General features: G+C 38.6%; 1 protein-coding gene across 1 annotated transcript; it reads left to right on the plus strand.

Annotated features, from left to right (window-relative positions):
• Positions 1-1,433: 1,433 nt before the first annotated feature.
• TRPS1 (trichorhinophalangeal syndrome I) lies at positions 1,434-16,736 on the plus strand. The gene is made up of 4 exons (XM_010577126.1): positions 1,434-1,600; positions 2,477-2,549; positions 9,980-10,102; positions 15,526-16,736. Exons 1-4 carry the CDS (start codon positions 1,434-1,436, stop codon positions 16,585-16,587), a joined length of 1,425 nt encoding a protein of 474 aa, XP_010575428.1. The 3' UTR covers positions 16,588-16,736.
• The last annotated feature ends 7,004 nt before the right edge of the window (positions 16,737-23,740 follow it).

Raw genomic sequence — 23,740 nt, forward strand, 5'->3', positions numbered from 1 at the left:
CTTTTGAAATTTTTACCCCTGAGGAGCCTTTCCCCTGCTGATTTTGGCAGCCCTCAGCCAAAATCTACAAATGAGAGTTCCTCCTCTCAGCTGCTGGCTTTCTGAGCCATTTTCTATATAAATAGAGATCACGTGGACTTTAATAAGGTCAGGGAATGTTTTTTAAATGTCTGTGATTTTTTTTTTACTCAAAACTTAATTTTGCCCATCTGATTTCTGTGGAAGTGGGAACAGATGCCAGAAGCTGAGAACTCCAGCAGCTTTGTGCTCACGCTTACAGCAGAGCACTTGCGGGATTGGGACCCTCAATTACTATCACATGTAGAGTTACATATTGGCTCTTAGCTGAGATCTGCAAATGCACTCTGGTTCTTCTACCAGGTCAAAGCTAGGGGTGTTTAAGGAAATATGGACGTGTCTTTGCTCCATTTTTGTCTGTTCATTTGATGAGTGAGATTACTTCATGAAAGAAGGGATATGTGGGGTGCCTTCTTGAACATAAATCCTCTGGTATTGATGCCTAAACTTAAGCACCTAATTCCATGTTTGGGCACCTTCATAACTGGCTCTTTATCTCAGAAATTGAGTCTGTTTATAGCAAAGTCTAACTATTGATTTAGATTCCCCATTTGCGGCAGCAGGGCTTGGATATTTTTGCCTTGTGCCAAGAAAGGAGCGAGCCAGAAGCATTTCCAGTTTTCTCGATGTCTCTTTCAGTGTGCTTAGTTCTGAGGGTACTACTTTTATCCACTTACCGATGGGAATAAGAGTGGTCTAATTTTGTACTTTTTATACTGTTTATGTTGTGTTTCTAATTTGAAAAAATGCAAGAGGCTCGTAATGACTTTTTCTTAGATTTGTTCTCTAACAAAGTCTGAGCTTGTTTGGAAGCACACGGCGTTCGGAAAGGAGCAGCGGTCTGTGTGTATGAGTGCTGAGTTTTCAGGCAGCCGTTCAGCATTGGAACTGCTGCGTGAATCTGTTTCAGCAAAGTGCTAGTGGAGAAAGGTTTATATTATTTAGGAGCAAGGATTGCAGTTACCAAACCAGGCTCGTTCTGTCCTGCTTTTGCACAGTAATGCACCTACCTAACCATTTTTTGTAGGGAATAGTATTATTCCTAAATTGGACTTCTTTTATTAATCTTACTTTTGATTGCTTCTTATAGGTACTGTTTTAAAACTGCCTGGGTGGACAAGCTGATTTAGAAAAGTGGGAATATGTTTAGCCAGAAACTTAGCAATTTTTGCAGCAGTTCCTAAAAAGGACTGATAAGACCTGTTGCAATACTAACATCATAATACTGGTGAAGATGCTGAGGGATGCTGCTGGCAGCTTTTTACTGTGTTAGGTGATAAACTGTGAAAAGAAAACAGGTCACAGATTTAGGCGGACTGTAGTTTAAATACTCGTGAGCACACCTCAGCGAGTCGATGTACAGGAGGAAGGGAGAAAAATTGTGCTACATGGGGGCAAACAAAGACAATCGGGGCTTTCTTCTTGAGCAGCTGCAGCCAGTTCCACTAATGGAAGTGCAAGAGCAGAAACTGGCAGCACAAGGTATGCGTTCGTTTTTACAGATGGCAATGCAGACAAGTTGGTAATTGAGAAGGAAGTCGTGTACGTGAGCTGTTTGACGGGGGACAGCCCATTACAGTACTTTCCTGTGTAATTGACTCAGCGAGTTATTGGAGACAGAATTTCTATTCCTCTTGAATAGGTTTCAGTTGCTGCAAAATGACATCATTATTGTGTGGGAAATGCAGGTTTCCAGGTTGCTTTTTTTTTTCTTTTTTTTTGCTATTGGTGTTAATAAAAATTTTAAAGTTAATTTTTGTGTTGCCTCCATGGAAGTCTGTGTTGTGCTGCTGGTAGTCAGTGGCAAAATGCACCAGAAGCGAGATCATACCATACTGTGGTAGCTGCTGTTTAAGGCACTGGAAGAGATTTAAGGATGATCAGCCTGTGCAAGTTGAAGGATAAGACCTTAAAAATACATTATATCTAATAAAAGACGGTTGAAGGAAACTGCTTTCTAAAAAATCATACTTTGTATAAAGTGTTTAAGGAAATATTTAACTCTTTGCAAACCAGACTAACATATAGTTCTACCAGAAAATAGTTCTCAGTGTTCATTACAAATACCTCATACCATAAATATGTATATGTGTATTTATTTAGGCTGTGTATATGTATTTGGCCCAACAGAAGATCACATGTTTTTTTAACACACAGCGTTTAAAAATCAGCTGCCACTAACTGTGGCAAGGAGGTCTAACCTGCAGAAAAAGTTTTGTTGTTTCATATTTCTGCCACTGCAGATCTTGAGGGGGAAACTGTGAAATTACCTTGCATCCCTGTTTGGATTAACAAGGAGATATACACTGTGAACTACATAATTTTCACTGCTAAATGCTTAAACGAAAATGAGTAAGTCATTGTAAAGTGTATTGAGATTATTTCTGTGATCCCATAGTTGCATGCAGCTCTTAACGGATGATGAAAATGATGGTAAATTCCTGCCTGTGGAGCTCAGGCTCTGGCTGAAGGTGGGTGTCCAAAGCTGATTCCCTTCCAGCACAGTGGCCAAGGTTGGGTCAGCTGTTACTTGGGGGAGGAAATAAAGGTAAGGAGGTGACGGCAGTGGAGACATCCAACAGCAAGTGATTTAGTGGCTTCTTTGCATAGCTATGTTTTTCTTAATTTAATCATTTATTTTGGTGAGCCATTGTTTTACTTTGGTAGCAATCATGACATCCTAAACTAATATCTTACTAAATTCTTTTCACTTAGTAGGACACAGATATTGTAGTTTGCTGCCTGTTTTTTGGGGTGGTTTGGGTTTTTTTTTTGAGTAGCGAATGCCACCGTCTCTCAGGTAGCTTTACAAAATACAGGGAAATGCTGCGAATGCTGGGACAAAATCTACTCATCTGCATTTTTGCTGCTGATAAAAAATAATTGCAGTTTACATGCACATTAAAATATTTACTGTCCCTAAGGGATCAGGGGTAGGATTCTGAAAGGCTGCGCTAGCAGTAATGTTTAATTTATTATCTGGGTTTTTTTCCCTCTCTAAAACCCTCCTGATTCCTCCCATTAAAAGTTTGTAATACAGCATATATCATAAAAAGATGCTGTCACAATAGAGCATTAAAAATTCCACTAAACTTTTTATATGAATTAGGTGTGTAATTTTAACTTTCCTCTTGGCATTTTTACTCTCTTCCTACCTTGCCTTTCCTAACCTCTTTCTTATGCATCTTTCAAATACAGCTTTTTAATGTAATTGCTCTTGAAAATGTCGTAGATGAAGAGTTTAGATTTGGCACATTAAATTGACTTCATGAGGCATCTGTTAACTCATAGTTAAGGTTGAAAACAACTTCTACTTTAACACTCTGCTTTATGTGTTTTGCTTTTTCTGACAACTTATGCTTTGGGGCCGAAAATTTGCTGTGCCTGATCTATTCCTGAAAGCTGTCCAAGTTATAAAGGGAAGAAAACCCAATGACTTTCTTTTTAATTTAGACATAGTTACAGCAAAAGCAACTAAAATTTTAAAATGTGAAACTTTACAGAGACATAGTTGTGGCTGTTTTCATAGCTGAGAGAGAAAGCAGTTTTGATTAAACACATTCAGAAAGGTCTGAGTACCTCTGCAGCCAAAAGAAATGAGGACTGAAAAATTCTTTTCCCATCCTAAACAGAAGAAACTAGCGCTTACTCCAACATCCAGGTGCTGCCTTGCTGCCCAGGTTTCAAACTTCAATTAGCCTCGCCCAAACTCAAAAGAACTAAATACCTCCTCATATAAGAAGGACAATACCTGGAAAGACCTAGCAGGTGTGAAACCAGAAACTCCTAAATACTCACGGCAGTGCAAATGCAACATACACAGATGTAACCATGAGTGCATTATACTGTTTTCCTGACGAGAGTGGTAGCAGCCCAGTGATTACAGGTATGAGACCAGCTGCTTACAGCTGATCCTCTCCCCAGCAGGTCACCTGGCTCACACTGAACTGAGCGCCTGCAGGTTTCCTGGTGCTCCCCTTTTGGACCTCCCATGTTGCCAGAGAGCATCCAGAGTCAGTGTTTTGTCTTTTTTTCAGTGAGGCATGTATGGTTGTAGTCCCCAACTTTGTCACTGGAAGTAGGTCAGGCATATGCTTATTCTTGGGTAACACCTATGATTTCTCTGCACCCCGTGTTCTGGAGCTGTGATTACAACGTGCTCTGTTTCTGGCATGGTAGGAAAGCCAGAGATGGTAAAAAAATGCACTCAGGCTTCATCGTATTGTCGTTTTGTGATGGGGAAGTGAAAGTAATCAGCAAAAAGACAAGTTTTGTTGTGTCCAAAACCAAGAGGGTGATGTAAGAAAAATGCTTGGCTGACGCTTGTGGAGCCTATTTGAGTTTCTAAAAGCATCTTCTGGCAGAAAGTTTGAAAACAGGATGTATCTGGCACTAGCAGAGTGTCAGGCACCGTTGCTTAGTCTAGCTAGCTAAAAAGACACAGTTCCTGAGCAGTGTTTTTGGCTGTGTTTTTATAATATATATTTTGCTACATGAAGTTCCATTGAAAAAATAACTCAAAGTTCAGTACATTTTAAAATATATTTTGTGTAACTGTAGAGTGTAATGAAGCTTCTCCGTGGCTACAAAATTTGAAATCATATAAACTGTACGGTCATCTTTTTAAATTCTAAAGCAGGTTTTTATGAAAAAGAAGGGCCTGATCCTGTCAAGATGCCCGAGTGAATTACTTGTTATGGTATTCTCTGCTGGTTTATTGCTTAGCAGAAAGCACTACTAATTTCCTTGTTTCTGTGAGGTGTTGGTAACTAGTGAAAAGCATTTAAGGAGTTAAAAAAAAATTAGGCATTCGGGCTTGACGATGTATATACCAAGTTTCAGACTTGTTCAATTTGAAACGGTCAAGATATGAAACCATAAAAAATGTGAGTAAATACTCTGCATATCAAGGGTTGTTATGCAATTACATGCTTTCAGCATGGTTCTTACTGAGGGAAAACAGTAGAGAGATCTGCAAGACATGTTCAGTGAATAATTACAAACTTTCATAGCTTAGCTACATAAAAATAATAATCCACTTGTTGCTTTGCTACTACTAAAATACTAAAATGTGTGCATACTTTTTTTCCCCAGAGTAAAGCCACTATGATTGTAGATTTGTTAGAAAGTTATCTGAAAAACTTGAACTCCCCTCTGCCTCCACCCCCCCATTTTGGCCAATCTCCAAATTATAAACAGCTGAACTGATTTAAATAAAGTTTTCAGTACCAAAAAAGAAAAGAAAAAAAAAGTTACATCTGGGCTGACAAAAACATGCGCCGAGTTTCAGCCCAATGTGATTTGAGACAACCGTGATATTAAACGCCCAGACCTAGGAACTGGAATGGAAATGGAGACAGGCTCTTCGTTGCACTGGCCCCTTCAGGATTTGGGATTGTAATGTAGTGGTTATAAGGCTCCAGATGATTAAAGTTTGACTCAGTAGATACATATTTTAGTTTTTCAGACCCTTTTGGCTTATTCTTCCAAGGATGTACAGGAAATTTTCGTGGATCACTCCAGCTAGTGCTAGTGGCATTGACTGCAGACTGAAACCTTTTATCTGTGGCTCAAACCCTCCCATGACTAGTTATGTCAGCTTACCTGTTCTGTGCTGATCTTAAGAGATTAACTATGTTAAGTATGTGTTCACATTTGAAAAAGAGCAAAAGGTTCCATAACGTATTTCCTGAAAATGCTGGCTACAGTGGTGCTTAGCAGAGCACTTGAGCGCATGGCTGGGTTTTATGGAGGCTGTGGGCCATAGCTGTTGCGCTGACTTTGCTGGATTGGAGCTCAAGTGCCTGTTCCTTTGCAAGACTACCTGGAAAACCAGCAATATTGGCCATTATTACTGACTAGTACAAATGCTGAGTATGCAAAGCCAAACAGACTCTTGCAGAAGTATCATCACTAACAGTAGAAGTATCATCACTAATTAACATTTAACACACACAAAAAAATAATCACATAATTTATGTTGGCCAGTAACTTTTATAAAACTTGGTATGTGGGAAGTAAAGGCCTAGGTTTTTGTTTTGTTTTAAGAAACTGTATTGGTTTAAGAAGAGAGGACTGCAGGCATTGTAGGCTTTTAATATCAGTCTCCATGTTTTCTTGCAGACATCATCAAAATTTCTCAGGTGTATTTTGACAAGCATGTCTGTTCTGTGGTTAGTGGGATCTGGGAGTCAAGAATATTTAGTCCAATTCTGCAATAGTCCTGTTTCACCCCAGGAAATCCATTCTAAAGCTGTGTGTCCCTACTATGAAAAGCTATTTCATAACCAAAAAGCTCAACAAAGTAACAGCATTTAAGTTTTTCCAGAGGTGTTTTAATTCTTAATTTATTAGTATATGTAATCTATGTTGGAACACTTAGGTAGGGGAATAATCATTGTTGATTATCCTGTAAGGTCCTTAAATAGTACAGAAATAAGAGAAGGTAAAGAAAGATAAGATGCAATGCTTAGAACAGCGTGTAAGATGATTTTACACACTTTGCATTAAATTTAGGGAAGGATGTTTATCTGGACTACTTTGAGATTTTAAAAAAGAAAAATTGTTTGTGAGTACTAAATAAGCACAGGTATACATTTTTGATACATATAGCTACTATGAGGTATTTTGTAGATTGTTGCCAGCTGTAGTCATTGTATTACTTCATTGCAACTAATGTCAACTTTGAATCAGATCTTTCTTTAAAGAAGAGAGAAGAAATGAGTTACTTTTGTCAATGTTTTAAAGATCATAGAATCATACAAAAGTTTGGGTTGGAAGGGACCTTAAAGATCATCTAGTTCCAACCCCCCTGCCATGGGCAGGGACACCTTCCGCTAGAGCAGGTTGCTCAGAGCCCCATCCAACCTGGCCTTGAACACTGCCAGGGATGGGGCATCTACCACCTCTCTGGGCAACCTGTTCCAGTGCTTCACCACCCTCACAGTGAAGAATTTTTTCCTAATATCTAATCTAAATCTGCCCTCTTTCAGTTTAAAAGTTACCCCTTGTCCTATCACTACACTGCCTGATAGAGTCCCTTCCCATCTTTCCTGTAGGCGCCCCTTGGGTACTGGAAGGCTGCTCTAAGGTCTCCCTGGAGCCTTCTCTTCTCCAGGCTGATCAACCCCAACTCTCTCAGCCTGTCTTCATAGGACAGGTGCTTCAGCCCTCTGATCATCTTCATGGTCCTCCTCTGGACCCACTTGAGCAGGTCCATGTCTTTCTTACGCTGGGGGCCCCCAAGCTGAACGCAGTACTCCAGGTGGGGTGTCACGAGAGCAGAGTAGAGGGGCAGAATCACCTCCCTCGACCTGCTGGCCATGCTTGTTTTGATACAGCCCAGGATATGGTTGGCTTTCTGGGCTGCAAACACCCATTGCTGGCTCAAGTCCTTCTCTGCAGGGCTGCTCTCAATCCACTCATCACCCAGCCCATATTTGTGCTTGGGATTGCCCCGACCCATGTGCAGGACCTTGCACGTGGCCTTGTTGAACTTCATGAGGTTCGCACAGGCCCACCTCTCAAGCCTGTCATTCAGCATTCAATGAAGATTTCAGTGTTACTACACCTTCTGTCACCATTCAGGTGTGTGCAAATGCAGCCTATAAAGTAGACCGCTCTCCCTATATTTTAAAAGTCTTCTGTGACTTCGTAGAGGGTATTTCCCAAACTCAAGGAACACAAACAGAAATGACCGGGTGGAAAGACTGACTCAGATTAAAACTCCACTTGGTTAATACACCACACCAAGAAGCCATAGGGCGGCAGACAAAAAGTAGGAATGGAAAGGAACAGTTGTATCTGAATCCTGGCCATATACAGTCATTTCTACTTGGAAACTTCTCACCCTTCAAGTGGACCAAACTGGGGTTAGTTTAGTGAAGCTTTTATTGTACTCCTAAGGAAAATATTTCAGCAGCCAGGTGAAGCTGTGCAAGGATATGCAACCACAAAAAGAATTGGGAGCTTCAGTTTACTTGTAGGCAAGTGTGCCTTCCCAGAGTGAGCTGCGTCTCATACACACAACTAGTTACATGTTTGCTGAAGGACATCAACTGCCATTTAGTTCTCCCCTTAGCCAAATCGAGGAAAACATAGTATATTACTGTTTCTGATTTAAGAGACAAAGTAGGGGATGATGTAAGGGAGTGAGAGAGAGATTATCTTGACGACAATCTCGATTTTCTTGTATCACTTTAAAGTAGCACAACCTGCTGTACTAATGAAATTGTGTTCTTGGTTTAAAAGGGCAATTGTTAGCCTGACTTTGTGCTCACTAAAAACATTTCTCCAATCTTGTTAAATTATTGCACTCATTTCAGATTTTTATGGCTGTGCAGCTTACCAGCCCTCGTTTCTTTACGTTTCATTCATTTTCCTTGTATTGATGATTAATGGAGGATGTCGAACGTTAGAGTGAGCAGGCATCAGCAAATGCAAGATCATAATTAGTTTAGCTGACGAGGGCCTCTGATAGCACTTGCATCTGGATGGAAAAATTACCCTATAGGGAACTGGCTGCTCACCAGGTCTTTTTAGTGATACATTGTGAAACACCCGATGAATCAAATGCCCTTTCAATGCCAAGAAAGTGTTCCAGTCTTGAAGCCAAAATTATGTCTGCAGAAAGCTTTCCATTTGAAATGTATCAGAGTACAATTATAACCATTGTATTTTTTTGGCATGAACACCAGTCTTCTACAGTATGGACTGAAGTTAAATAAATTACTTAAATTTTATGAAACCCTGAAATTTTTACTTATAGTGTTAGTAATTTTTAATTTATAATAAAATTAGTTTTTACGCAGGCTGTTTTTCCCTGTACTCACCCATTCTTATCTTAGATGCTGAAGGTTTCTTAGTCATTTTTTTTCCTTTGCAAACAGGGAACAGAGTTGAAATTCTGATTTTCTTTTCAGCAAAAGAATTCCATTTCCTGGTTATTAGTATTTGTGCCCACAAACACAGCCTGACTTTTGTTTAAATGAGAAGTTTAATGAAATCATTACTCTGTAGAAAGAATTTAACGAGCAATACTCATAAACGTGTCTACTTTTAAATATTCCTGGATCATTATGAAAGCTGATGAATGCACAGCTCAGTCTGGTTAAAAATCAATTTGTATTGAGGAAAGTTGTACTGTGCCTTTCTTTGCCTGACTAAAATAAAACAAATAAATCTATCCATTGATGAGACAATGTTTTCTGAGTTTTCGGGTGAAGTTCAAAAGTCTCATTAAGAATACTGTACTTTTATTTGTTTGGCAGAGGTTGCTCCTCGTTCATAGTGGGCTGTGGGAAATATATGGTAGCTTATACTGATTTCAGAACTAAGTGGGAAAGACTGGAACTGAATATCGTGTATTCAATTAATGAAGTATAATCTCTGTTAAAGTAATTAGTATGACGCAGATAGATACAAACTGTAATTAGTTGAAGTGGTGGTGTTTCAGAATTCTTGTTACCGATCACACTTTAAGTTCGAGCAAACTAAAAGGAAATAATCTGTTGTGAAATGTGGTGAACAAACCAGGAGAAGCTTACAGAATGTTCTCTGTCAGCTTCCAGAGGGGTTTTTCAGAATTTGCTGTTTAGAAACCATCATTAAATGCACAAAACCTGAAGTTCAAAAAGTTAAAGCTGTTATTCTGAAAAGGCTTTGGTGTTTCACACACCTCATCCATCACTCTAGGGTTAATTATAATGAAAATCAGTGGTGCCTATTAAGCACAATTGAACCTGACCTCATTATGGGCAGTGTGGTTTTATACTGTCATTGTTGCCAGTCTAGAGACAAAACTCCTGTGTTGATTTGTCCTAACTCCACAGCTCATGTGACTCACCTCTGACCTGTTTTTTTTTCTGTGTGTTTTTTTTTTTCTTTTTCTTCCCTATTTCAGAGACGTAGAGGCTCGGGTGTTTTTTGTGCCAATTGCCTGACCACAAAGACCTCTCTCTGGCGAAAGAATGCAAATGGTGGATATGTATGCAATGCGTGTGGCCTCTACCAGAAGCTTCACTCGGTAGGAAGAACTTACTGGTTTGTTCAGAAAAAAAGGGGTTATACAGCTAAGCTGGGCAGCTGTGGTCTTGTCTGGTTGTGTGATTAGTACCACTCCCTGGCCTGCAGTTAATTTCCTAACAGGGTTTTGCAGTATGGTCACTTTGGGATCAGATGTGATTCATTATGAAACAGGCTGGGATGCTGTGGGTAGACGTGTTTGAGATCACCAGTGATGCATTTAATTATTTTGATACAAAATAAGGGGAAAATTATTTCTTTTCTGGGAATTCCATTTAAAGGCATACAATATGTTGTGATGAAAGCTCTCTAAATTCAAGAGCCCTCATGTTCGTAATAAAAAAAAAAAAATTTCTTAAAGTTAGACATCACATCTATATCAAAAATATCCCTTGCTGTGGTTTTGTTTTCTTTCGCATCTCTTCCCCCCTTTATTCTTGACAGTAAATTTCCTGGAGATATGGGGTGGTGGGTTTTTTTGTTCTTTTTTCTACAGTTCTTATAGTCTGCTGGAGGATTCTGAACTAACTCAACAAGGAAGTTACTCACTTGATGGCACTCATCACTTGGTGAGGGGAAGATTCACCATCCCTCGGGATCAGGCAGGGAATAAGTAATAATCATGGACTGTCTATATTGCTTTTCATCTTATTGACACTTGACTTGATCCTGAAAGATGTTGAATGCTCTGGTCCAGGTCCAGGAAAGGCATGCTTAAGTGTTTCCTTGGATCAGTGCCAAAATGCTCACAATCTTTTAGGTTAAGACCCACTAGTTAAATATTATCCCCGCTATCTTTAATAGAAGCACATGGGAGAGTCAGGTGACTAAGATTTGACTTTAATTAATTAATTTTTACAACATTCCCATGAAGTTAAAAAGTATTACTATTTTTCAGAAATAGAAACTGAGGCAGCCTTTGGGAGTTTGCCAAGGCAACATAGCAATTCAGGCTTAGAGCCCAAATCAGAAATATATGTTGTGGCTGAGTGCGTATTTTTTAAATTTTTTTTTCAGAAATTCCATTTTCAGAAAACAAGAAAAGTCACTTAGGAGACTACATTTCAAATGCATTAAGACTCCCAAGTGCCTATGCTTATTTCTCTTTAAATTTGAGGCATAAGCTTCTAAATCAATTAGTAGTTTCTCTGAATTTTACCCTTGGTCTTGTGTACAGGCCATATAACAATCCTGGTTTTACTGAAGATCCTGTCCAGCCAGGCTACTTAATAAAAAAGAAAAAGATTCCAATTTCCAAAAGCAGCAAGACCATCACCAGTCTGAAAGGTTAGCTATGTTTGCCATGTGCTGTCATTCTGAGGTCAATAAATGTTTTTAAGCTTCAGAACAACCTGGCCAGTCAGATAGCATCTGAGCAGGAGAAGATGGACTAATGCACGATTGCTGGCCAGCATCTTGGCTGCGTCTTGCTGAAAGTACCATCTCTCTGGAGATCTCTCAAAGTTCTAGATATAATATCTGATTTCAGGAAATTGATCAGTGGTGAGCATCTACAAAGATTTTAAGAAGGACAGTTAGGCTTTTTAATGTTAATTTGACATTTGTGTCCAGTTATTTGTAGAACTTCCATTCACAGCCCCCATTTTCCCTTTTTTTAATATACTTTTCTAAACTATAGTGTTGGACCTTACCGTGATTATTAGCATAACTTATTGCATAGATAACAGCTACAAGCATCAGTTTTGAATTCAGACATGTAGCTCAGATAATTCTTATGAACCAGTAGGAGCAAACTAGTGTGCTTCCAACAATAATAATTAGCAATACAATGTCAAACTTTATTTTATGCATACAGAAAGCAAGAAGCTGACACTATCTTTTAGCTCCACAGTTCAAGCATGGCAATAAGCTGTCATTCAGTGGACATTTGACATTAATATCTTCAAATGAACTTTGACCAAACAAATACAAAGAATTTAATTAAGCTTCCACTCTGCTGTGGTACGATAGGAACTCCACCGTAAGTTGGAGTGTGAAATAATCAAACAAATCTCTCCTTTGGGACACCTTTTGAGACAGTCCTATGCAAAGGGATGCTCTTTAGACTGACACCAGAAAGATGAAAGTTTCTTTTATCTGTCTGCCTGTCTATCTCTTCATGAAAAATTACAGTAAGTATTTGTCATGTATGGTTTTGAATTAAGGAGACTAGGATGATGCAGTTATTAGGTAGATGTCTGAAACTATAAAAATTCAAGGGAGTAGAACTGTTCCCTTCTGTGAGCCACCCTGTTAAACTAAATTATGCTACGCAGCTGAGCAAAATTCACCTATAGTAGGTTTGCACATTTCATAGCTCCCTTTTAATTGGATTATCACTATCTAGAACTACTGTCCTCATTAACTCAAGAATGTGTATAATATACGTATCTCTAAGGTCCCTTTTTTACTTGTATTTAATAAGAGAAAAATCCATGGTCTGTCAGATACTACTAGGTGGTAGTGACTGACAAATGTTAACATGGTAGTGATTTCTGCTATAAGTCACATTTCCATTTCTATGATACCCCTGAATAATTTTTCAACATGTTTTCAAAAGTGTTCAATCTATCTAGGGGTCGTTTACAATAAACTTGCCAGGTTTTTCCACATTTCTTTCCTCTAATGCAGACAACTATGTTAAGAAAAGTGTAATAATATTCCAACATTCAAGTATTAAAATAATGAAAAAAATGCCGTTCACTGCAAACATATACACAATATTCACATTTGCTGACAGAGAAAGGTATATCCCTTGTGTCCCCAGAATCATGAATTTGACCATTATTATTGTGGTGCTGTTCCTCATTTTTTAATAGCTCTAACTTAGTCATGGAAAACTAGATTTTGTTCCATAGTGATTCCTTGGCCACCTCATCGGACTGCTTCAGTGAGGAGTTACAGCATAGTATTCAAGGATTAGACATACATGATCTTCTAGTGGAGTGATCACTCCAGTTTCCCATGGTATCTAGAAAGTCTAATCACAATAATTTAATGAACTATTTGTTGAATTTTGTGGGGTTTTTTTTAAAGTTACTTATGTATTCGGGATAGGGAGATTGCCAATTGATACAGAGATAGCAAAAAAATCTTTGTGATCATAGTCAATATATTATGTATAACATATAATTAAGGGTCTGACAAAGGGCATTTTAAAAGTAAAGTTCTGGTAATGGTTTCACTGTTTTCCAAATTTAATGCCCCACTGAAAATCAAGAAGACAACTTAAACTTTTCTGTCTGTCTTAGTTGCAACCAGATACAGAATGTTTCTATCTGCAACTTACTACTATGAATAAGGAAAATGTGCGTAGCTTTACTCCACTGAATAGTCTGTTTTAATCAGCTAAAGACTAGCCAGATGAGTACAGTCATTTGCATGCTGAATAATTTTTAAGTTGGACCTACGCCTTTAGCTCCTAATGACATGTAACTTTGAAGAGCCAGAGCTGCAAACAAGTGTGTGAGGATCCTTAACGACAGGTATGAAGATGTTTCTTTTAATGACTTCCATGATCAGGCTTCATACCTGTAGCATGAAGAGTAAGACTAAAAGTATTTCCAAACTATTGAAAGGTTATCCGGAAGCCATATGAAAATGGTCTGTAGCATATAAATAAAATTTAATAATAGCAACATCAACAATATTGTAAGATCTCACAGCACGTCACTATGACAGTGTTACAGTTGTCATAAAAAAGTGAGGAAATTACACTGAGCTTGTAATAAAGAGTATATGCTTATGCATATTAATTGGCTATTGATTCTGCAAACTATAAACTTTATTTGCATAGAATTTGCATAGAAAATATTCTAATTTTATCTAACATGATTTTGCCTCAACTTTGATCTGTTTGAGGAGGCTGGTTCAGGTGCCTGTTTTCTGCTAAGTTTAAATTTTGCTTATTAAAAATCTAAATCAAAGTGTATATTTCTTCTGATTCAGAGTTTTAATAGAAAGTAAAATCTTAACAAGTAGCTGCACTGCCTAAAATGTGGTTAACCGTTAATAAGCTGACCTCAGGGAAGTAAACAGGTGAAAGAGGAGAGGAAGATGGCAACTCAAGAGAGAAACTAGATCTCTACAAATAATAGAGTGAGCACTCTTCCAGCTCTGGATATTTTTTTATTAATTCAAATTTATGAATATATATAAATTATGTTACATTCAAGGTACAAATTATTTTGGATATTGACTGTATGTCAAAATTTAATCTGCACTTTAAAACAATGTTAAAAAGAAAATTTCCAAATAAACATGTAAGTGGACTACTATGTGGGGCACTTTTCTGGGCTCCAACCAAAATATGATTATATGTGCATTTGGATGAGACAAATGGCAACTGCTAGCACTCCAAACTGAATGACTTCTAGGCAGCTTTTGTTGTTTTAACATCTGCCCAGTAGAGCAACACATACCAACATTACGGCACCATCTTTCATTCACATACCATTGCCTTCCTGTAGGCCCGGCTGCTGTCCTTCCTTGTACTAGTTTTTTTTCTTCACGCAAAAATATTTTCAGTTCTCATCTAAACAGGCCGCCTACCCTGAGCTGGTGTGGGGAAGTAGCAAATGGAAACAGAAGTCCTCACTTGGTTCTTGCCTCTGTCTCTTCTGCAATGCTTTTTAATTCACAGACCCTTTTTTCCCACCCTTCAGGGGATGCCTTCTCTCCCTCATGACTTAGTAGCACAACATCAGTAACATTTAGAAAGAAATACAGTAGGGATGAAGGAGGGAGAGTTGGTACCAAAGTCCCAGGTAGACATTTTGGTGCATAGGAAAATTTTTCCTGGGCTTTCTTCTCCATCTTTCTTAGTCCCTTTCCAGCCACCATCATCCCACTCACCACCACAGTCGACCTGCAGCCCTTTTGCTAGGTGACAGCAGTGGTGATCAGCAAGCCCTGTATTTGCTTGCATTTTCTATCCGTGTCAAAGGGGGGTGGGTATCAAGGTTAAGTGTTACTCAGTCTTGTCATAGTGTGATCTGTGCAAACCCCTGCCCGATACCAGCTCTGGTGACACAGTGCATAGAATAACGGCCGTGCATAGGGCTGTGCATCTCCCACCTCATCCCCAGCTCTCAGCACCCACTTTCAGCACATCTCCCCCAGAATTTTTCAGGAGTATGGGATAATAAATGCTTTGACAGCTTGGATACTTCATGCCTTTTTGAGTAAACAGGCAACTGTGTAAGGCACTTGACTTAGTTTGATAAAACAAACCAATTCGTAGTTTACTTTTGGCTTGAGAGGCCAGGAACGAGCATTTGGCTTGAAATTTGGTCATTCCCATGAAACTCTTACAATATAGCTCTTCACAAAAGAAAAGATAAATTTTCGTGAGTGTGGTCTTGCAGATTTGCTTAATGTGTCTTTCTTTTTTCCTTTTGTTCATTATGTTTGTGTTCCATGCAGACTCCCAGGCCTTTAAACATCATTAAGCAGAACAATGGTGAGCAGATCATTAGGAGACGAACAAGAAAGCGCCTTAACCCGGAGGCACTTCAGGCTGAGCAGCTAAACAAACAGCAGAGGGGTAACAGTGAGGAACAAGTCAATGGAAGCCCCTTAGAGAGGAGGTCAGAGGATCATTTACCTGAAGGTCATCAGAGAGAAATTCAGCTTCCCAGCCTCGGTAAATATGAGGCCCCAGGTTCATTGACTAAAAGCCATTCTGCTCAGCAGCCAATATTGGTCAGCCAAACTCTGGATATTCACAAAAGGATGCAACCTTTGCACATTCAGATAAAAAGTCCTCAGGAAAGTACTGGAGACCCAGGAAACAGTTCATCGATATCAGAAGGGAAAGGAAGCTCAGAGAGAGGCAGCCCGATAGAAAAATACATGAGACCTGCGAAACACCCAAACTATTCACCACCTGGAAGCCCTATTGAAAAATACCAGTACCCACTTTTTGGACTTCCGTTTGTACACAATGACTTTCAGAGTGAAGCTGACTGGCTGAGATTCTGGAGTAAATATAAGCTGTCTGTTCCTGGGAATCCACACTACTTGAGTCATGTGCCTGGCCTACCAAATCCTTGCCAAAACTATGTGCCTTATCCCACCTTTAATCTGCCTCCTCATTTTTCAGCTGTTGGATCAGACAATGACATTCCTCTAGATTTGGCGATAAAGCATTCCAGACCTGGGCCAACTGCAAATGGTGCCTCCAAGGAAAAGAGTAAGGCACCACCAAATGTAAAAAATGAAGGTCCCTTGAATGTAGTAAAAACAGAGAAAGTTGATAGAAGTACTCAAGATGAACTTTCTACCAAGTGTGTGCACTGTGGCATTGTCTTTCTGGATGAAGTGATGTATGCTTTGCATATGAGTTGCCATGGTGACAGTGGACCTTTCCAGTGCAGCATATGCCAGCATCTTTGCACGGACAAGTATGACTTCACAACTCACATCCAGAGGGGCCTACACAGGAACAATGCACAAGCTGAAAAGAATGGAAAACCTAAAGAGTAAACCTTAGCACTTAGCACAATTAAACAGAAATAGGTTTCCTTGATGGGAATTCAATAGCTTGTAATGTCTTGTGAAGACCTATAAAGCACTTCATATAGAGAGCATGCCTTATCCAATATTAAATCCCTTGTTCTTTTCTTTTTTTTTCCCTTTTTCTTCTTTTTTTTTTTTTTCCTTTTAAATGAGTGGGTTACCAAGAAAAAAAGAACAGTTGGATGGTGGCCAGAAGGGGGAGAAGATAATTATATGGGACACGGCCCACCAAAGCTAGCCAGAATGCAGTGAATCATGGCAAATAACCTTGAGAAAATTTTACCGGACAATTAATACCTTTGCTGTTGTTTAGGAGACATAACTGGCAAGAGTGCAAAGATGTGTATATGTATATACTGCTGCAGGGGTATAGTGAACATATGCACATTGTATATAAGAACTAGACTTGTTAAATATACAGATGTTAAAAGGTCATTTTCTTTTCTTTAATTTGGGCTAATTTCTGCCCTACAACATGCCTTAGGATCACTTTGTCCTCAAAGCTTTGGCAACAATTTCATCTAGATGTTTCTCAGACTCAGCTGATTTTTAGCTACCATTTTATCACTACATTCTTTCTGGCACACTTAAGGAAAACCATTTTGTGCAAGTGAAGTCTCTAATACAGAAGCCACACTCCGGGTTTAATTTGCATAGAACAAGGTAACCTGCTGTATTTTATTATAATATATTTTTAATATATTACATTTCTAAACCTTAAAGTCTAAGGTTACTTCTCCACAGGCTTAACATTGCTATACATACCAGTCAATCCCTTCAGTAGACTTATACCAGCTTTTGCTAAGTAGCATTAAATGTCTTCATAGTACTTTTTAATACTTAAAGCTTTGTAAAAACTATCCATGAAGGGAAAGCTCCTCAGCATAACTGCTCAGGGAAATAGGGCTACATAACTAAATATTAAATAATTGGTTAAAGGTGCTGTTAGACGAGCCTCCATGCTTGCTACAAGGGTGTACAAGAACTGACTTTAATCATTTTCATTATAGTGTCCCAACCAGTAGTTTATTATTTGCCACAGGGATGTAGAAGATATTACAAGCTACTGGATGCACTGTCAGATTAACTTATTTCATTAAAGAAGTTGGGAGAACAAATAGAAAAAACCTTATTTTTCTAGTAAATATTAATGTATTACATTTCAAATAATGGTGCCTGACATATTGAATAATTATTTTCTACAGTGTACGTATGCAACAAAGATATTCCATCATGCATTAGAGTCAGTTCTGGCTCTGCCTCGCTGTTTACATTTGCAAATGTAGCAAACAAGGTAATGAAGCAACTATTTCTATTGCAGTAGGTATCTTTTTTTCTGTGTGTGTGCATTAAAGTTGTAAACGATAACATGAAATGAATGAAATTTGTTGATATTAATGGTATGGAAAAACAAGAAGGAAATGAAAATATTTTTATGCCTACTTAGGAAAAAAAGGGTAGCACTATTCATTCCAAGTACTTTTGTATTCTTAAGCTCTTAACTCACATTGTTATGCTTAAAATGATAAACATATATCCTCTTTTTATTGCTTTGTCTGTGTTTCAGAAGAAACATTTCAGAAATTATTTTGATAAGTGCTGTTTGACGATGCAGCACTGATGTTTTATTGCATTCTGTAGTAGCATTGCACTCCATTTTTACAATATTACGCAGTTGCTTTTTTGTTCTGTTTGGGTTTGTTTCTTTTTCGCAGTGCAGGGTCTTAGTTCCTTATGGTTGGATGGCAGGTGTAGCTCAACTGGTTCATGAATGTTGCAGCGAATGAAGTTTAAAATGTCTTTCTGATATTATGTTGTCTTTTATTTCTCCATTCATGCATTTTATTTTTTAAAATGTTCTATAAAAATTTCTCTGGACTAAGTCCTCACTTGAGATTATATGTAAAGGGTCCTATTCTGATCTCACTTACATGCCGCCTTTCTCAGATTTTCATGTAATTGAAACTAAAGCATTATAAAAAAAAAGTTCTTGTATTTAACTTACCTGATTCTCACCACTCTCCCTTCTAGAATTTGGTGCACTTATAAGATACTTAACCATATAGACAGGGAGGTGGAAGATAAAAGGAGAGGTGATAGGAAATGTCTTATAGGGGTTGGCAAAAGGAAAACCAGGGAGGAACTGGCCTAAACGTTCAGCACTTTGATAGGCTTTTGAAAACTGATGTGCCTAAGGCAGCCAGCAGTGAACATCACCATGCATGAGAAGCACTTACACAGTTGATCACCAAAGGTCTTGCTGACCTTGGCAGTGTTTGGGGTGTTACATTTTCACACAGATGAAACGTTATTGCACAGTGTCTCTGACTTGTTAGGCACAGACAGGCTATTGTTCAGCATTAGGCTTGCATTCCTTCCTGCTCCACCCATTGCTTCTATACTGGTGAGCAGCATATGGAAAGTCCCACTCAATCTGTTCATGGTTGAGTTCTATAACCCTTCAATAGTGTTCTAGGTTAGCAAAGGATATTGGGCCACATTCTTCTTCTTCTATTTTTTAGATGAATCTCCAGCTTGATACCAGTGCCAGACAAAGTCTGGTTATGTTTTTACTATTGTTCTCCAATAATAAGTTCTGACTTGGTTTTTGTGGATTTATTTTTGTTGGGTATTTTTTTGTTTCTTTTTTTTTCTGTGGGGACTGAAATAGATTGCCCTCGTTTTGTTACGTCAGGGTCCAGTGTGTGTCCTTTTCAGCTTTTCCAAGAAACATGTTAGACTCACTAAGCAGTGATTTTTCTCGGCTTCAGAGGTAGCTGCCTGCCGGTTTTCAGTAGTTACTGGTTTGACTTACTTCATCTAAGACCTACCGGTTCCTGTGGCTTCTTCATTGAGAGAAGCTGCATCTTCATGGCAAAATATTTTAAGGGGGACATGCGCATTGTAAGACTTGAGCACCACCCTGTACTTCAGAACACCTCTTGCTAAACTTGGAAGCGGAGGCCAATAACAGGAAATACACATATCAGGGTTTGGGGATGAGGAGAAATGAAATCTTATGAGTGCAAAGAACAAGACAGATGTTTGAATGTTAGTATTGCACACCTAAATGGAGCAAATAAAATTTGGAAAAAGTTCATTGTTCTTGCCATGACATGTTGAGATGTTCTAAGATTTCTGCTATGTAAGAAATGGGATTTTGCCATAGCCTGTTCTCTTTGATTGGGGTGGGACGAGCACAGTTTTGTTTCTTAACAAAAGAGAGGGGACTCCATCCCTCTTCCAGACCCCCTCACAATGGATATTAATCAAAAGAAAAATAAATCCTGACATTGAAAAAGAATAATCTTATTTAATAACTCTCAGATGGAAACCAAACTTCTTGTTAGCACACACAAGTCATTACTGCACCCACTGCATTTCGATCAACTTACAGCACTAACAACTGAACTTTCAAAGACTTATTCTTTGTTCTCAATTTGTCAGTGTCTTCAAGGTGGTGTACTTCTCTTACTAAGGAATGGTAGTTTGAGATCTTAAAATGTATCTCAAATTGGACCACAAAATAAGTAGATGGATCAAAACCAGAGGATTTGTGGTGCCCATCATTAATGAGATTGCAGAACAGGAACAGTGTTTCCATTAACACCCTATAGCAGAGCCATCATGCAGCATCTTCTGCAAACCGGACTGTCTCTAAGCTATCACTTCGTGGCTGCTGACTTCTAGGTTAAAGCAGCAGGAGACGAAGATTTTCCAAAGCACGGTTTGCATTCAGGTGCTAAACTCAGAGTGCTTTCCAAAAGAAGTTTTGCACCTAATTGCCACTGTGCTGATGAAGCTCCCCCTTTAATTTTTCATGGACTGTCCAGAAAGGGGGAGGGACACTGGATACTTGTATCTTGGTTTTGTCTAAAAAATGTACTGTTGCACATTGTGACAGTTTTAAAGAGAGAGAACATAGAGACTCAAAAAGTTGAGGCACACTATGAGCAAGAGATTATTTTTGCAGTTAGAGGGGCAGCAGGACAAAAGTGACTGATGCTAATTGTATACAGCGCTGAGACACAGTGGCTGTGCAATGGGGAGACCTGATTTGGCAACTGTAGATTAGTACTCAGTTCAGGGACGGACTTTCAAGACCATCTTTAGACTGGACAGTGTTGCTTTTTAGTCATAACCACTTGCTTTATGTGCTAAGGAGTTGTATGCCATCTGCTTTTTGCCCAGGATGTCTAAATATATTCCCGTTCTTGCTCCCGTATTGATTTTTCTTGGCTGACTTAGCATGCTAATTCCTAATACTGGTCAGGAAAAGCCAAAGAGATTAGAAGTTCACTTCTGTTCAGCCAGAAGGGTAGATATATTTCCTTCTGCTTCTGTGGAGACAGTTATGCTTGGCAAAGAATAGTGAGCAATTTGTCAACATATCCCAAATGTGATAGATAAGTGAAAAATCCCTTCTAAACTTTTCTATAAAGTGAAGATGGGCCAAGTAGAATGATTTACATAATTTCCTCACCTCAGAATAGGATTCCTCCCTACCCTCTCCCTTACAATTCCATTTCAGTCAGCAAGCTCTGGAAAGCTGGCAGTTGGTGAGATGCTACCTATATAGTAATCACATATACCCTGATTTACCTCTTTTTAAGAGGATGAAAGACAATAATTTAATGGCTGCCAGCCAGATAAATACCAGTTTCATTTGATTTTTGAGTACACATAGTAAAGTAAAATTCTTAGAATAAACATTGTAACAGCAACCACAGTTTTCCATTGCTATCATTTTGGCCTCTGAGCTCTATGTAGGAGAACAGGAGAAAAGGAAACATCTCAAAATGCCATTGTAAATTTAGCTTATAGAAAATTCACCAGCAGGAAAAGGAAAAAAAAAAAAAAAAGAAAAAAAAAAGTACTTCATAAAGAATGACTTCATGTTGCTAAAAACCATCATTAAACTTGTAGCCCTGATTTGACTCTAGAATGTTGGCTCTTAATGTTTTGTCCTTACAACACATGGATGTGTTTTTTGTTTTGTTTTGTTTTGGGTTTTTTTGTTTTGTTTTGTTTTTTGGTTTTCATAGTGCATGTTCATTTCTACTCACAAACATGTTCTTGGTGTATTTCTTATGCAAACAATCTTCAGGCAGCAAAGATGTCTGTTACATCTAAACTTGAATAATAAAGTTTTACCACCAGTTATAAATCAGATTCATGTCATTGTTTCTCGGGAGATTGTAATGTCATAGTGTTACTACACCGTAGCGGGACTGGGGAGGAAAACAATCCGGAGTCGAGCTGCACTGAAAGCACGACAGGGCCTGACAGCATCTGTGAGTAGCGGCTGGTGATACAGCTGAAAGGCAAAGGCAGCATTGCCCAAACAGTAAATGCATGAAAAAAGGAGCTGCTTCAAAAACAGATTAGCCCTATTGCAGTCCTTCTACATTCAGGACTCTAGATGTGACCAAAACTCATTCAAGTTAATGACAGGATTTAGAGTGAAAGTCTATTTCAGTGGAGTTTGAGCTTTTTTTAATACTCCAGCAGCTGGCATTACACTACTGGTTTTATTCTGCCGCCCCAAGGAGGAGCAAACACTGGAATAACTTTGAGAAAGTACCTGAGAAAGGCTGATACTGAAATGTGTTCACTACCCCAGGGTTAACAAGTCTACCTTTCACACAAAGTCCATGGTGGTCTTTCAACAATTCCTGATGCTCAGGACCATGGGTTTCACATCATGCCCACAACTCTTCCAGGCAATCTTGCTCGCTCCCATCACACAGGTTATTGACCCAATGATGACTCAAGAACAGAGAGTACCACCTGCAATGTTGCCACTACCACTGCCTCCAGCAACCTCGGAGGTTTCCTCAGAGAGCCCAGATCGGAGCACTGACCAAATCAGCTCAGCTTGGCATTTCTGTTTGGATGAGCTCACAGCCCAGGGTGGTATGGCTCCCGGCCATCATTTCCATTATGCTGTAATTTCCTTTCTCCATAGGTTTTTGTCTCATCTCCATGGTTGAGAGACTGTTCACACTCATACAAAATAATGTTTTAAAGTAATACAAAATGGTAAAGATCTCTTTATGTTAGAGTACAAATGTTTTAGACTTAATTTTAAAAGCACCGTGCCAGAAATAACTTCCCCTGCAATTCATTCTTCCAGTGAATTCAGATGCAGGCCTTATGCATTTTCAGTCTCTTTTTAATTTCCTGAGATTAATAAAAATAATAACTGTAGTAAAGAAAAAAAGAGAAAAAGCTTTCAAAGGCAGGGAGAACTAGTTTTGGAGACATCAACTTTATGCTTAAATTTTATGCATTTTGAAAAAGATGCTATATGCAAAAGCTGGTCTATATGCATTGTGTAAGACTATATACATATATATACACACTATATATGTAAGAAAAAATATATAAACACTATATGTGTACATATACAGAGATTTACATATACATATATATTCACATGGAGAGAGTTTATATATGTACAGAGAGAGAGAGAGTTTAAAAATCAAATATTTTCACCTGTTTTAAGAGCACCTTTTGAGGATAACAAGATTTAATCCAAATTTATGTTCTTGTTATAAAACTCTCCCTGACCAATGCAGTCTGTCTTTAATCAGAGTTAAAACCAGTGTTTAATATTGCACTTCTGTCTCCATATACTTAAGTGAGCTCATGATTGGAGGAGCTGATGACCTCAAATTTTCCTTTGTGGTTCTACTATTTGTATAGCCTACTTAGAGTGTTAATGCCTTCCTCTTATAACAGCAGCTCCACATGTAAGCAGCTCATATAAGTGCACACTGACATTGTTATCAGGTCTTAATATGCAATTACAAGGTTTAAATTTGTGCCAAGAATCTAGGGACTTCTTGTTCTAGCAGCAGTATCCTTGATTATTTCCTATTTGGTTTTTACTACTGCCGTATCTTGACATAGGTCAGAACTCTTCTCCCAGGTACAGCCAGGCTGAGAATATACAAGATAATACATCTGCTGGTAGCAGATCCTGACCCTCATCAAAGAAGGTTTATAAATGTATAGAGTAAAGTGAAAAAAAAATTATACAGGAATAGGTGCTGATGCAGAAGAAAATGGACAGAATGAATAAGCAGTGTGCTTCATTCTGTATGAAGGGGAAGTG

This window comes from Haliaeetus leucocephalus, unplaced genomic scaffold (assembly GCF_000737465.1).
Source record: "Haliaeetus leucocephalus isolate CR32 unplaced genomic scaffold, Haliaeetus_leucocephalus-4.0 Scaffold555, whole genome shotgun sequence".
In the NCBI taxonomy this organism is placed as follows: domain Eukaryota; kingdom Metazoa; phylum Chordata; class Aves; order Accipitriformes; family Accipitridae; genus Haliaeetus; species Haliaeetus leucocephalus.